The sequence below is a fragment of the Anopheles coustani genome, chromosome 3 (genome assembly GCF_943734705.1).
Source record: "Anopheles coustani chromosome 3, idAnoCousDA_361_x.2, whole genome shotgun sequence".
Taxonomy (NCBI): Eukaryota; Metazoa; Arthropoda; class Insecta; order Diptera; family Culicidae; genus Anopheles; species Anopheles coustani.
The window spans coordinates 53,022,079-53,038,860 of NC_071288.1; the positions used below are offsets into that span (position 1 = coordinate 53,022,079).

Below are 16,782 nucleotides of genomic sequence, written 5' to 3' on the forward strand. Positions count from 1 at the left end.
TTTAGTAGAATAATGAATTGTACGGAAAATAAAAAAAAACAAATTGACTGAATCAAAAACAACTTCACCTTCATAATTTACAAGATAGCTTATTTTTAAACGACCAAATTGCTGCCATTTTCCCTTCACAAATCCCAATCCTAAGACACTAACGCGAGAAAAACCACCCACCCAATGCACCCGTTCGGAAGAAAAAGTGTGTCAAAGGTTCAAGGTCCGTTGGAACAACAAACACTCCACCATTACACCCACTTCAGTACTATGCAAGAGAGGAAAGGCACGAAAGTAACGAAAAGAATCTCCTGCACCGTAGGTGAACGTGTGAACGGACTAGCGGATCGCATCCTGTTTGCTTGTGTGTTTTCATCACCTCAGCGCAACAAATCTCTTGCACCGTGAAAAAGGAAGCGAAGCGAAAACCTCGAAAACCTCGGATTTATAAAAATACTGCAAACGAAGCCGAGCTACTTGCCGCTCGCTGGTAGTGGAATGTACTTGAGTTTTTGCTCTCAATTACTCAGCCAGCGTGGGGGAAGTGTGTGAAATTTAATTTTTGTATTTAAAAAAAAGTCCACCACCGTGTAATGTACGTGTAATACAGAACACGCTGTTACAGTGCAAACATACATACATCAACAGTTACGAAAGAGAAGCGTGTGAAAGCCGACAGCCCCGTCGTTAGTCGCTTTGTGGAATGCTCTCTTTTATATCGAGTCCAAGCGGGGTTAGGGAAAGGGGACAGTTTTTCTTCAACACAACTGCAGCTGCGTTTGAGTCGCAAGAGTCTTCACTACTCACTAGAGTGGTGGGGGATCTTTTCACGGGTGGAAAATAAAAGCCACCGAAAGCGCACTTGCGAACCCTGCTCAAAAAGTAAGAAAATGTTGGGGGAAGTCAAAAGAAAAGTGTGCACAAGAAGCTGCTCAAGCCCCTTTCTCCCTTTGTTTAGTGTGCTAAGATGTTCTGGAAGGAGCTTACCGGTGCTTTTAACGGACCATGCGGCCAGAAGTGCCTGCTGCTTCGTGCACTACAGTCCTCCGCGTTCGCACACAACTGCACACGTATTTGCACATGCACATGCAAACCGGGTGCAGTGAAGCAGTGCAAGCGCGGTCGTCGCTATTCATTTCCGTTTTATTATTTGTACAGCCTCTTCACGATTGAACCGACGCAGCCCCCCCTCTCCGCACAAAGGACGGAAGCCGTCCGGAACCGAAGCCACGCATGGCGGACGAACTGCGGGTCCGGTGAATGCGAGATTTATAGCCCGGGGCTCACAAATTATTCATCCGGGCGAGATTAAAGATCGTCCCCGCCAGATAGCCCAACCAGCCGCCGATGATCTATGTGCATGTGGGTGCAGCACTCGTGTTGGCCCGAAACCAGCAGCCCGTTCCGTCCCTATGCCCGTCCCGAACGCTGCGGGGTTGCTCACATTCCCATGCGACTGAGACGACATTAGCTCATTCTGGAGTTTTTTTTTTTTGTATTCCTTTCTTCCCGAAGGCCACGAAAACGACTCTTTTCCAGCCGACAGTTCCGTACGGTTCCGAAAATCAATATTTAGCTTATTCTGGCAGCGTTCGCCACGCGTTGTTAACCGAACGGAAAAGGGCGCAACGGGTCGCTTTGCGATCTGACGACTACCGGGCGCTGGTGTGCGGGCAGAGATTTGTTGAAAATTTAACTTTCAAAACGTCCCCGCAACCTTACATCCCGTGTGTGTGTGTGCGAGAGAGCGGAAGCGCAGGAAAAAACTAAGGAATGGAGAGAGAAAAAACGACACTTCCCGAGAATGTCCCACCGACTTCACCGAACGAAGCCAAGCCAATGGCACTTTGGAAACTTTGTCCATTTCAATGGTGCAAACTTGGAAAGAAACGAACTCGAATTGAGCTCTTCACAGCGACACACAGCAACAGCATGTTTTTGCACCGTCCCAGTTCCTGGCAGCAGCCGAGCAGCCGGAAGCGGAGTACGGTCCTGCCGGAGGACCACTTCTAGAAACAATACAGCACTCGAGCAAAACATTCCGATGGGCAAACGATTAAACTTTCCGCGCACACGACATTTGATTCGCTGTTTGGATGATCGTTACGATCATATATCTCACGAAAGGAAGCGGGTTCGTTTGCTGCAGCCCAGACAGAAAACGCTTCGAAAAAATAGCAGTAGATTGTAAACAACGAGATAGCTCTTGCAATGTTCGGCACAAACAATAAGAATTATTGAACCATTCTTGCAAAGCGAACTAAGGTAGGAAGAAGTAACGGTACAAATCAAATACAAATCAAAAACAGTGCATCTCTTGCATTGCATACAATAAGACTTTTACTCCAAAAGTTTCTTATACAATCGGAATATCATAATACAGTTCACCAAGAAAAATTCAGAGAAGTTGTCAAGTCTAAAGTAGTTTACCGTTACACATGCTCTAATTGTTTTCATACTGGTAAAATTCTGATTTAGTTTTTGAATTGATGGACCATTTAAAAAATATATCGATTGTGAGCCATCATATCATAGTGAAAAATTGTTTGGAAGAGCTTTCAATTATTTAAACATAGCAAGAAAAAAAGGACACCGAGTGAACTTGATTTGTAAATCCAAAACTATAAACAATAAATACATTTAATAAAATATTTCACATTGTAAGCTGGGATAACACATTTATTTTATAATACTAAATATTAAATTAATAATATATAATAAATTATCATCCTTTTTTAAGCCCATGCTTGAAGTTTTCAGATTTTCAGTGTTAGGAAACATGTAATGATGTAGAATGGCACTGTTATTGAAAATAGAAATGTTTTAAAAACAAACATGTGTGTGACGTAATATGAATCCATCATTCGAGAAACATTCTTGTAATCGTTTTGGCAAACGACAGCAACTACGTGACGGCCTTCAAAACAGCTAGCACAGCGGGACGTTTTCGAAGTACCAGCAAACGAAGAGATTGCTTTCTACTGACGCTAGAGTACGTAACTCCATGGCTACCAACTTCCAGGAAATATTAATGAAGTTAACAAGCAAAAGAATTACATTGCCCGTGGAAAAAGGACGCGGTGGTATTTTTTTGTAGATGTTCGCTTTCTGTTCCCTAATAACTACCCCAACGATACCGTCGGAGTACTTGTTTTTCAATTTTATTATTTCATTCCCATACACTTCTTAGGGTCCAACTTCCCCAGCACAACTCCTTCAATGTCACACTCGCGTCGGCCCATTGTTTCGGCCCGGAACGCAAAACGTTCTGCCTGTACAAACAACAACCCGAAAGCGACCGAAAGGACCGGTCGCGCACATCAAAGGAAGAAAGTGGCAGCTTTTCCAGCGTTAGCACAACGTAAGCGACTGCGAGCAAATCCGCAAGCATAAAAGTGCCTCAAACCACCAGGCGCCTCCATCGCGTGCGCCGCCAACCCTGTCGCGACCCCAGCGAACAAGGACCAGCAGTGAGCCGATGGTCCTACTTTGCTGCCGCTGCGGCTCCTGTCGCTGAGTAAGCAGAAAATTTATGACCCGGAAATGATCTAAACCTCCGGGAGCAGCCCGGGTTCCTGCAATCCCCGCGACTCGGCCGCGGATAGACCCGGAAAACCCGAGCGATATTTTCGGGCACAATCATTTCTTAAACTTTATAGAAAATCGCTTTGCGCGAATTGTCGTCATTCATTTTATTGTTCCACATTTCGCGAATGCTTTGTGCCCGGTGAGCTTTGCCAGCATTCGCCGAACGTTCGAACCTCGATCGCGAAGGGCGGGGAGCAAAATTGAGCTAACCGGCGAACCAGGGCCGGCGAGTGGCCATGGAAAATAAATCAAAACCTGTCGTGCAGTCGTGAAACTTTGGTCTGCCCGTTTACCCTCCCAGTCAGCGCCCCCCTTCAGCTTTGACTGTGTTGTGCTGTTTCTCTTTGCTGCTCGGAATCATTTTTCCGTGGGGCACGTTGGGTAGAGGGAGGAGGGAGGGGGAAGAAAACCTCCACCGGTAACTTCACACACAGATCATGATGCGATGGAAACCGTCGGTTCCGTTTCCGCTAGGACCTCTTACGGAATCACGGCCCGAGAGGCAAAATTTGCTTCGGAAGTTTGACCGGGAGTTTTTGTTCTCGTTCTATTTGTTTTTTTTTTCTTTTCGCTTCACTCTTTTTTCCACCAAAAAATCGGTGCTGCATTCGGTACACCGGGGAAGCGGAAACACAAAAAACAAATATCAAAACGAAACGAAACAAATCATGAACCGTTATTTGGAAACTGCTCAATACCGGATTTCATAACATTAAGGTGTTAATAATGCAGCACACTCAAAAACTCCTGGCCCCCGTTCCCAGGGCCATGACTTTCCCTTTCGCCGGTTCTGTTTGTGGCGTTGAATGGATTAATATTTCAGGCTAACGTTTCCCGTTTCCTTGCCCAGGAACGACGACGCGCTTCCCTGTGCCTGTCGTCATCGATGGGCCTATCAGCGGTTAAACGAGCTGTTTAAGATTCGAAGCGAAGCTTTGAAAAATGTATGTCATGCTACATTGGCAAAAAAAATTAAAGGCCCACTCTTATTGATGTTGGAAAGGGAGGGTTAAAATATGCTCAAGTTCCGCACATCGTTCAGGATGTGAAAAATTATTGCTCGCCGTTGTTTCTATATTGCACGAGAAACAAAAGTCACCGAGAACCAAAAGTTCTATGCAACAAATGAGAAAGAAAATAACAGTTTTTTTATAAATTCAAATGTAAGTATTGATATAAAAAAGTTAAAAGTGAAGGTAGTTAAGGATCACAAAAACCATAGCAGAGAACACATTATTTTAATAATGATTTAACGTGGAAAAGATGTTAGATGTTTGCCTGACCTCATAATACAGTACATCAAACAAATTGTCATAAAACCAAAATTATGAATTGTTAAAAGGATCGGCACGAATACGAGTTCACCTCTTGCCGGCTGCTAACAAATGCCATTCTTGCGCAAACATCTGCACGAAAATGTCAGTTCATTTCCAGTCGCATGTGAAACCCTTCTGTGCCGGGCCCACACCACGTGTTTGCGCAACCAAGGAAAGCGGTTTTCCAGCTGCAGGCAATATATCCTCGACCATGAGGAGATGGAACGCGGAGTTCATATGGGAAACGACGCTGGCGCACGGGAGCAAACGCTACACGCGATTTTTCACCCACCCGGGCACTGTCGATACATGGTTAATTTCCCGCCAACGTCTCACCCCTGGCGAACAAATAACATGTGTGTGTTGACATGCGTTGTGCTGCCGGTTTGTGTAATATGGTCTCTAGGTAAAAGGAACACGTTGACGTAAAAGAAACCGTCGACCGCAAACCGATGGGACGTGAAACGTTGAGTGCCTGCTGCGGGATTTTGTTTGACGTTAGCGAAGGAAGCGCCAGCTGACAGCATCGTCCCGGGCCGCCCTTGCCCATCCATCCGCCCGACGGCCGGAGATGTGGGTTATTTAATTTCACATTTAACTTCTTGGTTCGGTCCGCGAGGTTCGGCAAGCGGCGCTGGCGGTAAAGTATTCAAATCGACAGCACCGACCGCAATGTAATCCAGTCGCAATGAAGAGACATGGAAGGTATTGGGGGAAACACCATTGAAACCGATCGCCGCCGGAAATACACCAGGGCATATCATCGGTGACACAGGGGGAGAGAGTGAAATCGTAGCCCGAACACACGACTCGATTCGTTTGGATGAGTTTTCCACTGGCTTAGATAACTAAGATGGACCGTAGCGACCGCCATCCCATCGGCCATCTTCTTCGACCACTAGTGTCCTGCCGCTTGAACGCCAGCTCCTGACGTACCGATTGCCATGGCTTCAGCGGTGTGTGACATTATGCTGTGCCAACAGAAAGAAAACGGTTCGCTTTAAGTAAGGTCACACAGGCGATAGGAAAGGCAAAAAACCGAGGATATGTCGGTACGGGGCACCGAATCGCGACCAGCAAACTGCGCGAACTTGCGAATGCAAGTCACATCCCATCCATACGTCAGCAGTTTCGTGGCCGGCGTTTGCCGTGGCCTCAATTTAGGAAATGAATTTCCAATCTCCATCACCACCACCATCCGCCGTCGCTCATCCCGCGTTCCGCTGAAACCGCAGGCCCATGGTGCACGTGGGGGATAATTTTCCGATCGAGCATTGAGCTGTCGTCGGTCCCGTCGGTGCTGTTGAGCCCGCACTTATCCGACACGTCCCACGGACACCGTTGGCACCCATTCAGTGAACTCGTAAATTTCCCTCGTGCCACCGCTGCCGTCGGCTTGAGGAAACCATTTAAAAGAAAGTTACCATTAGTGTGCTTGCGTTAGTTACCCTCCACGCTGCCGAGCTCAACGATGAATCGTTGCTTGATGATCTAATTTTGTCGAAGTTCAAACAACACCACCCTACGGAAAGTATTACTGGAGAAACTGATTACGAAACGCACCTAACCGAGAATCCTGACGTAAAGCATACCTTTGAGCAGGGCATCACTCTTCTCGGAATGTGTTACTCAACGTCATTTATTAATACTTGACTAAAATGCACGACCACGTCTGGTTGTTTAAAAACATTCAACTAATCTATGACACCAACATTGCGAAAGTTTATCGCGCCTTGTGCTTAACAGTAATTGACACCCAGGAGGAATGTTTTACAACAACTCCGAAACGTTCTGATTGCTTGCATAATTATTTATCACATGACTGAGCCCTGAATATTTGCTCCAATAGGTACCCAATCGGGAATTGTAGAGTGACAACACAGACACATAAACCGGTTTAAAACATCTAATACTTGCTGCTATGCTACTCACTGTACTTAAAACTCAGTTAAATCAACGTCAAATCAAGTAATTGCATTACAAACGTTTAATCCTAAATAGTAATTGTAAAATTTTCGCGAATTATCATCAAATTTGCATTTTGAGGAAAAATAGCAATTTGAATGAAACCCAAAAACATGAGGTTCAATATAGTATTTATAAAAAAATTAACTTTGAAAATTGCCACTTACTGTTGGAGTACCTTGCAGACACTGCTAAGCATATTTTTCTGATTAGATACAAACATTTCGCGAACATAGCGAATATGTGTAATGTACAACAACATTATCTAAATAATGTTAACCTGGTGCCCTTTAAGCTCTAGTTCAGGGATGTCAAACATGCGGCCCGCAAGAACACTTAATGCGGCCCGCGACCCCCTTTGAAACAATACATCGAAAGTTTCGATCCTAGAGTAATCCAAGAAGCTTTCATTTCAATAGCAACATTTTTTTTTTTTTTGAATGGTTTCATGAACTGCGAATTGCAAGAGAACTAAACGAATGTCTGTTTAGACAATAAGTAAGTGATCGAGACAATCTAATAAATATTGTTCATAGAAAATAAACGTTATGAACCACAAGAGCATTCAAAATAAAATAACCGATGTGGAGCAGTAAATCGTACTAAAGTAAAATAGTTGTAAAATCTTTACCAAAATGCACCATAGTGTTGAACTGCAACATAAATTGATATAAACTTGATTTGAATTCGTTAAAATTTGGCAAACGATTGATCAAGAAACCTTCTATTTTACTCGAAATTGTAAATTTTTAAAGAAGTTATATAATGTAAAACATAATTGACTGTTAAGATAAAACTACACTGATAAGAACATATTTTCATCAATCCAATCAATTGTACGTTTTGGCCTGCGAACCTATTTCGAGTGAAAATGCGGCCCGCGAGGTCAAACGAGTTTGACATCACTGCTCTAGTCAAACTTGTAGGGTATGATTAGCAAGGGAAGATATTTGTACGTGCCAGACCGATACGTGCACACTTTTCAACAATTTCAGCACGAACACCACCCATGCCCTTTAAAAAGGCACGCCGGTGAATCAGTAGAATTATCTCCTTATACTAATCGTAGTTAAACAGGTTACAGCGAAAGAAAACCCGTCCTACACAGTAGCGGATGGTAAATGGTGTTACGTCCATTTCCGAGCACTTACCTAGTACTGCTGATAAAGACGCCTACGATAATTTAGTGTAAAGAGGGTTTCCGAAATCCTATCGACTGAAAGTGGGCGAACGAAATCAGCTTTGAACTCGGATACGCCGAAACATCAATGAACTCTTTTTTCTAGTAGTTACCCAAGAACTTGCTGCTTCAATCAGGATCTTCGCAAGCAGGTCTAAACAGAACACAAGCGTGGTCTGATCCTGATTTAAGCAGATCTAAAGTTTGATTTTAGATTAGGAATCGGACGGAAAGAGTTGAACTATTCTATTAACAGAAAATTTGGCCACCTGGCGACATGCTTGCTTATCGCTGGCTACTATTACTTACAATGTGTTGATTATGCGTATAGGTATACGTAGACGTATATAGATAAAGATTAGAAAGTTCAAGATAAGGAAGCGGTAGGGAGCAAGTAATCCGACAATCCATACCTGGCGAAAGAGGTAGTCCAAGCTCCTCATTGTTGTTACTGCCAGCCGGAGCGAGCGTGGAGGATATCTGGCCGGGTCCCGAACCGACGGTCGATGCTACGGTGAAGGGCACACCGGACGCCGTCGATGGTGACGACTGGCGGGTTTGGGTCCGGGCTGCACTGCTGGCCACAACCGGCGGGCACAGCAGCAGAGGTCCATTCGCTTGATCGTCGATCCCTCCGCCACCGTCAGCAGCACACGGTTGGACTTCCTGAACCCGACGCTGCAGCCCTGTGACGCCAATATTAGCACTACCTACACTACCGCCCCCGCAACTACTACTCCCACCTTTCGTACCGAACCCACCGACACTTGCCTGAACACTCGACACCTGTTGGGAAGTCACGGACACCGCACTTGCACTGGCACCGCCGAGTGGACTCGCACGCACACAGCAATCGGTTGCTGGCCCAGGACTCGGCACGGACGCACTATCGATGCAACCCGCCACGGGATTCGGTTCCCTCTCGAGCACCCACCCGCCGGCACTGGGACGCCCGCCGACGACACTCAGCACATTCGCGTTCACTGCGTCGGCAGCCGCGGAAGCCGACGAGACCGAGGTGGACGAGGTGGCACTGTTCACACTGACGCACGAGGACGACGACTGGTGGCTGGCTGCCGACGATGACACACTTCCATTTGACCGGCTCCGCTCACTGCCACCTTCCGGGCGCGTGTAATCTTCGTAGAATATTCGTGACCTAGCCGGGAAGACACGTCAAAGAGTCGTTAGAGTACGTTTCTTAGCCAGAAATCTTTTAGCTCATACGGTGGCGTACAACGAACAAAAGTAAAGTTGATAAAAATTACACATCTATATTGTTTGAATCCCTCAAATTAATTTGTAAAGTCCCAACATAATGTTTAAACTGAATAAGAAGAAAAAGTTGTAAAGCATACGCGGTAAATGCTTTACATGGTTCACGTTGTAGTTTACCTCATCTCACCTAAACATAACTTTAATTTTTACAAAAAACTAGTTAGGTCAATGAACACAAAGCTCTATAAAATTTAAAAAAGTAAAGCAACATATTCTGCTTAAACAATTGATGTAATCTAAAATTACCAGAATCTAATTTTAATTCAAACAGTTTTTCTATGAAAGCAACAAATTGTATTTATATTTAACTAAAAATCGTTCCGTTACTAAAGATACGGAATATACATAGTTTTATGAATTATACCATTTAATATAAACGACACAATATGACTTTTATTGTGATTCGCATTGCACTAGGAAGGTGGTAGATAGGTAACACACACACAGCACCACTAAGAGTGGAACCACACACGCACTTTGAAAACACAATAAAAAGTCATATCGTCATAACAAAAAAAGAGTATAACTCTTAATAAATTGGAAAAATCATTTTCCAATCCTGTACCAAATATCAATTAAAGGCACGCCTTGTATATTGGCATCATCAGTGCCATGCGAACGAGTATTTTCAAAAGCCGGCGATGTAGCAACAATGATTGAACAACTAGTAAAAATGTGAAAATATTATTCATCAAACATAATTTCGAGTGAGTCAACAACACGGTAACGTCCGTAATACCACAATAAATAAATAAATAATTTCGAGTGAAATTGAATACACTGGGTATGAAGTATGAGTATGTTCAGCATCGCGCAGGACCAAAAAATATGTATAAGACAGTGCTACCACAAAAGCACAACACAATAAACTATGTGTGGTAACACAGAACGACACATCAAAAAGAGTTACATAACTCAACGCGATAATAAGATTTTATAACTTTAACAATAGTTAACCCACCTAGCATTGTGATCAAAACAAGTTGTCACATTTTTAACATTTTGTACAGACACAAATGCCGATTTGATTCTACTTGTTGAAGTTCTAACCACAAAATTAGTTCGAATGAAAGGAAATGAATGGGAGGACCTGATAAAAGGCTTTTTGATACGCACGGAATTTAAAACGTTTTTCAATTAGAAGCTTTTTGAAAATCGTGCAAAGTTCATGGAAATTTTCGACCACAGTTCTGTGCCGATCGAAACCATAACGAGCAAAATATACCAGTGTATTATTCCAAAGTAGTATTCAACAATTGAATGATAGCACAATGCAAAATAAACTGTTTAAACCTCCTCCCCTTCAGCACCCCAGTAACGTTCGTCTTGAGGGGTCATGACCCCGTTGGAGCAGTTTATTTGTGCCCAACGTTTCATTACGTACTTCAAAGCACGAACCACGGTACATCAAAGGGACAAAGGTATTCCAAGAGCTACATCGATGCCCGCGGTTCACCACCCTCCCACGTTTTGTGTGCTTTGCCAGGAGTCTATCCTTAAAACACATTTTCCACCATTTGCCTGCTAAATGGCACAATGACTCACCGATAGGGGAGTCGGAGCATTCTGGTGCAACGTCATCAGCAGCGTTCCGGATCTGCTCGTTACAAGAGTTGTCCGAAGTTCTCCGGTTGCACGGGGCCGCAGAGAAGCTTGGAACCTCTGGGACACACAATCATAAGAAGGAGTAGAAAAACTTCCCCCACCCCGTTTTAAGATAAAACCACCGTGACTCTTTTCCTGGCACGGGGGTACAAACGGGCGGGGGTGGGAGAAGATTGAGCATAAATTATGGCACAACTGAATCAGCACTAGTTTTCAGCATGTTTACGAGAGTCCCCGGGACAGTTTCATGCATAATAAACTCCGGTGTCTCACTCTCTCGCGCAGATTTCCTCTTGCCAACACCTCGCACCCGTTCACCCTCTATTTTCGTCCAATCGGATGCCGTTGTTGCGGCACTGGGAAGCTCGGAACTTGATGCTGATTTTTCCAAAAGGAAGTGGCAGCCTGCCGGCCAAGCCTCCCTCTTCCGCTCCAATCCGTCCCGGGCACTCTTCGCTCTTCCTATCGCCATCAGCCGGTGCGCTTTGCATAAATATCCTAACACCACCAGGATGATGCTCTCAGAGGCAGCTCAGCATAAATCAAACACATACTTACCCTCGGCAAGTGGCCCGCCCCGCAACGCAAGCGCTGCGTCCCGTTGCGGTAGGAAGGAGTACGGCAGGACTGTATCCAAAAGTTAATATGCTAGCATACGCCTCGGATTACGAAGGACAACAGGGTTTCGGCCCCAGCCTCGCATGGGAAATGTGAAAATGGGTCAAAGAAATTTCGTCGGCAGATTACAACGAAAAACAACATCGAAATAAAAATAAAAGCGAAACGATGTCAACTTCCAACTTTGGTAATTTGCTGGAGAAAAATCCATTGAGAATATATCAACCTAAAATATTTATATTCTTCGACATGTCTTGTGCATCCAACGGGCAGTTGCTGGTCCCTTTATTTTTTTTGCTACATGACGTTTACTAAACAGCTGGTGTTTCTTCATCAAAACATGTATTTTTTAAACATTTTGAAGATATTGCCTAACTTTTACAGACACTCGGCTAAGATAAAACATTACTTTAATCACTTCAAGCTTCACACACACACACACATCGGTGGAAACAAACGCTCCTTCATAGCGTCTCGGCGCACCAGATCCAAAGTGGCGTTGCCAGAGGCGCACATTTCTGGCACGGGAATGGAAGGAATGCGTTGTTTACAGATATTTACATAAATACATTCCATGCAAATGAAATTCCACCACCCACTTCGCCGTGCCTTCGCCCAGAGTGACTGGTTTCCATTTTTTTGTTTTTGTCCTCTCCAGTTCTTATGGTTGCCAAATCCGAAAGTCAGCTATCGTAGCGTCGACAGAGGGCTCCTGAAGCGGAGCGTTGGCTTGCACTGCTGAACTAATCACGCCATTTGCAGACTAACGGAGCATTCGAGCCCGGATTTCGGTTCGTCATCGTGTGGCACTTAGCGCTATTGCTTTCGTGGCTGCCCGGCTCGTTAATCATGGGTTTGGCAGTGCTTCCGTCATTCGCTACACCAGCGCACCCGTAATGGCCAGCATCGCGCACCGTCTTGAGCTGAGCACGAGGCACACGAGGAGCCACTAATTCCTGTCCGCTCCCGCCCGTGCCACGGATCAGCCAGCAGCGAACGTCGAGCTCTGCCGCCGCCACAAAAAAAGGCAAACAAACTTAGCAAAACAAAACACCGACAGCCTTGCGGATACGACACATGCAGAGTTTTTTTTTGGTTGCTACTGTATTGCTCAAGAGCTAGCGAGAAAACTGCAGAAAACAACCATTCGGTTGATTCGGTGAAAAACAACAAACAACCCACCCGATGGAAGGGATAATGCATTCCCCACTTTATTTTTTTTTTTTATACCGTTTCCATGCCGCCCCTGTCCGATGTGCAAATGGTGACTTGATGGACGAGAAACTTATTTATTTTCAAAAAACCTGCACACGGTTCGTGGTTTTTGGACACCGATTTATACATTTTCCAGCATGATGGATCACGTCCGTCATTTGCATGCAGCAAAACACTGCTCCAACGAACGCCCCGACGAATGTTGGCAAATGACAAACAAAGAAAGAAATTGTGTAAGGTATAATGGAAATTTTAATTCAACTCTATAAAGTTTCCACATAAAATATTATACCGTGACTTCAGTCAGCGCGCGCTGCCGGATGGCAATTCATTATAATGGGGCCGTATGTGTCTCAGTGAGATTAAAATTTACTACTGTCACTAGCAAACAAAACAGCCAAACCGAGGCGAAGAAACATTCCGAACGTAGGCGGGCAAGGCCGGGGAAAACTGGACCACGGGGGCTGCCGTAAAGATAAAATACTTCTTGTTCCACGCCAGCAACAGCAGAGCACTGAGTAATGGGCAAAACATAAAACACTTCCCAGTTAACAGCCATCGAGCTGACCGAGTGAAAACCATTTCAGTAACGAGGGCACAACAAAAAAAAAAAAAGAGGAAAAGCATACATATTGGAGTGGAAATCACAATTCAAAAAATGCGATACTAACGCTGCTCGGCTGCCGTGGCGTAGGCAATGGCTTTGACGATGATGCGCATGGTTCATAATAATTGCCATAAACACACTTTTAGTACGGACTGGACGATACGGATACATAAATCACAACGCCATCCGGTTCGGTTCGGAACGCAAGTTCGGTTGCAAACGACGCACCAACGAAGCCATTTCGCTGATCACTTCGAAGACAAACGTGCCAAGGCGACTTACTACATTCATTCATCAATCATGGTTTGGTTGGGCAGAATAATTTGAATTTCAAATCCCGTTAGAACTGGCGCGGGCCGAAATAAACCCCTGAATAAATAAATTATGACGGTTGCGGGTGATTTGTGGCCGTACGGTATAGAGGGCATCGAAAGCTCCCCGAATTCCCCGGGGAACGTCCCAATCGGAACAGAAATCTATATCGCAATTAATATCCCTTAAATGAAAATAAATAGCCAACCAGTTCCCTAGCGTTTTGAAATATATTTCTAACATGACCGTTCAATATTTTCGTGTTTAAAAAGTTCATTCGTTCTTGAGCAATAAGAAAAATATTAATACAAAAGATCATGCTATAACATTAAATTAAATGACGGGCATTTATGGATCAAACACAATCCCTCAAATTACAGTGAATCAGTTCGAGATCATACTTACTGGTGATCCGGTGGAGCCTGAGGGGAATACTTTCGTCTGCTGTAGTATGAAACATTTCCAACCGGCATTGGCACTACGATAAGGCGGCAAGGGACAGAGTTTCAGGGAACGCAAACTAATGAGCCAGTGGTGCGACAAATGAACGATGAATTTTAAACTCATCCCCCGCACTCATCATTTATCATTTATGCACACGATGCTGCGGCACATTCAACGCCAATCTGCCCAAAAACCTGTACACTCATTGGTCGCGTTCGGAGCATTTCACCGATTAAGCACCGCATTTTCCGACCGACGTTCACACATTTTCACTATGGATTACAGACAACATTGGACGTGTGGAAGGCTAGTTTCACTCACAAGGCGATAGAAAACAATCCCGATGGGCGAAGGTCTGGAAAGTAGGAAGCATTAATATACAATCAAATCGCAAGCACTACAAAAAGAGTTAAGCAAACACTCAAACAACGTCGCATTTCGCCAGCAGCACTCAACAGATCCATTTTACACGCCAAAACAGAGGAGACATCCCACGCTCGAATCAAACTGACCGTGATCGATCGATTCACGGCAGGCGTAGCTTAAATTGTTAATAAACACTGTTTCAAATTCGATTGCCAGCGATAGCAACACCGCTGCGACGATGCTCGTTTATTTACGACCAGGCGCCTCCATCAACCAGCAGGCGAAGGCGTTCGTAAACGGAACGTCAAACGTTGGTTTACCAATCACCAAGCATACAAATAGTCGGTGGATAGGGAATATTCGTTCCCGTTTCGTGGCCACTTTCCAGTTTATCCTTCTGGTACAATGTAGCGGTCAAAACCCGATCACAGTTTAACACTTTTGAGGGTACTAACAAACGAACCCGCTCGCACGCTGATGGTGGAGCCGCAGCATATGAAATATTCAGCAGTCAATTTTCTTGCACAGTACAAACGTGAGAAAATCAACAAAGCATTCGGAGGATGCCATTTGTCGAACCCAAACTACTGCTCCACAGTGGGGAGACGCCATGCCACACTTTTTTTTATCCTTATCCCCGTCTCTCGCACTCTCAAGTTACTGTAACTTCCTCTTCGTTGATCTTTTAAAAAACCTGTGTACCTTTGTTTCACGTTAAACAACACAATCTTTCGAAGATTTATACTCTGCTTTCATTTCCGTTTCCACCTGTTCCCGAGATTACTATTTCGGCTAAACGTTGCCTGCTACTAGAACTGTCACTCGAGCTGATGTGAGGCGGAAATGCGAGATAACGGTCGACTCTATTGCAGAGAGAGCCCATCTAGCGTTTGTTGGTTTGTTTAGCACACATACAGTGATTTGCACGGGTGTGTTTTATTTCACTGTTTGGTTTTATTATCTTCCTTTCCTCATCCATGTGTGGTAGTCGATGAGAGTCGATGTGAGGCTGGTGGTGGTTACGACGGCACAGTATATATATCCAATCCTAAACCAGTTAATGGGTCCATTGCCATTGCGATGCGAATGAAGAACTGGTCCTATTGTTTCGACGCGTCGAAAGAGTTTTCAAAACACCAACACTGTCGTAGTGCTCCACACAAACACTGCTTTTTCAAGGATATTTGAAACGTCAGACACGCAGGAAAGTATGTTTTTTTTGTTTTGTTATTGACGAGAAGAAAATAAGGAAGGAAAACAATCTCCAGCACTAGCCATATTTCTCTCGGCCACCTTGGTTGAATTGTTCAACGCATGCACGATACAGCCATCACAGTCCTGCTGAGTTGTCGTCCTTCGGATGACGTTTTGTTTGCCAGCGAGGGGCCACCCCGCGCTACTGCTCCGCTTGTTGGTAGGGGGGTGCTTTGCTGGTGTGCTGCTGCTGTGCGCCCGCGTGTTCTGTTGTCGGTGCGCCCCCCGCATGTGCGCATGGGGTTTCGCTGTTGGTGTATGTCTGTGTGCGTCGATAGGCGAGCAGCCGACACCGTACTTTGGGGCCCGACGACAGGACGCGGCGAGGACGAGTACATCCGTGGCTTCAACAACACATGCAAACGGTACGCGATCGATATTTTATGTATGAAAATTTTGACATTTTCTGGGCCACCACCATCATGGTATTTTCCCAACGGATGGTAATAGAAATGCTTGACACTGGACGCTGGAGCAATGTGGATTTCACTTTAACAACGTTATACATTTAGTACAAACATTTAGGTAGCCAATTATGCGCTAAAGAACCGCTAAAGACAGAACAAACACACTTGAAATGACCGCTACATTTTGCTGAGGTACCCACCCTAAAGAAAGGATACTTCACACATGGAAGGTAATTTAAAACTTCCTTAGATAGGTTAGTATTAAAAGAAACAGGTTAATTTACCACACGGGATTTGCCTCAATCCACCAGCAACACGACAGTGTTCAGCAACTTTATAACATCATTCGCCCGAAACGCCCATCGGAAACAACAGATTCATTAACAACGTCTACGAAAAACCTTCGCTTCACGGGTCATTCACCAGCATCGCAGCTTAAGCGCAGACAAAGAACGCTTCACTTGATTAAACCGTACTCATGTGGATTTTGGGTACAATTACCACAGTAGCAGTTTATTTCGTAAGATTCTACACCTATTTTAAAACTGTACACACGGACTACGTGCACCGCACAGAACGGATCTCCTTGCGCTCGCACACGCAAGAGGGTTTGGTTGCTGGCTGTTCGTTCAACCA

At 44.7% G+C, this 16,782-nt stretch overlaps 1 protein-coding gene across 1 annotated transcript; it reads right to left on the bottom strand.

Moving 5' to 3' along the window:
• Positions 1-6,210: 6,210 nt before the first annotated feature.
• LOC131262726 (putative lysozyme-like protein) lies at positions 6,211-14,208 on the bottom strand. Its single transcript, XM_058264793.1, has 3 exons — positions 14,081-14,208; positions 8,454-9,199; positions 6,211-6,290 (listed from the first exon to the last, which is right to left on the bottom strand). The coding sequence occupies exons 1-3, from the start codon at positions 14,146-14,148 to the stop codon at positions 6,211-6,213; spliced, it is 894 nt and encodes a 297-aa protein (XP_058120776.1). The 5' UTR covers positions 14,149-14,208.
• Positions 14,209-16,782: the final 2,574 nt, after the last annotated feature.

Excerpts from the sequence above, each read along its gene's own strand:
- LOC131262726 (XM_058264793.1), bottom strand. The coding sequence starts at position 14,148 with ATGCCGGTTGGAAATGTTTCATACTACAGCAGACGAAAGTATTCCCCT. Across the intron at positions 9,200-14,080 it reads CAGGCTCCACCGGATCACCA|GTCACGAATATTCTACGAAG; the intron begins GTAAGTATGATC and ends CTTCCCGGCTAG. Across the intron at positions 6,291-8,453 it reads TGGACTACCTCTTTCGCCAG|CCGACGGCAGCGGTGGCACG; the intron begins GTATGGATTGTC and ends GGTTTCCTCAAG.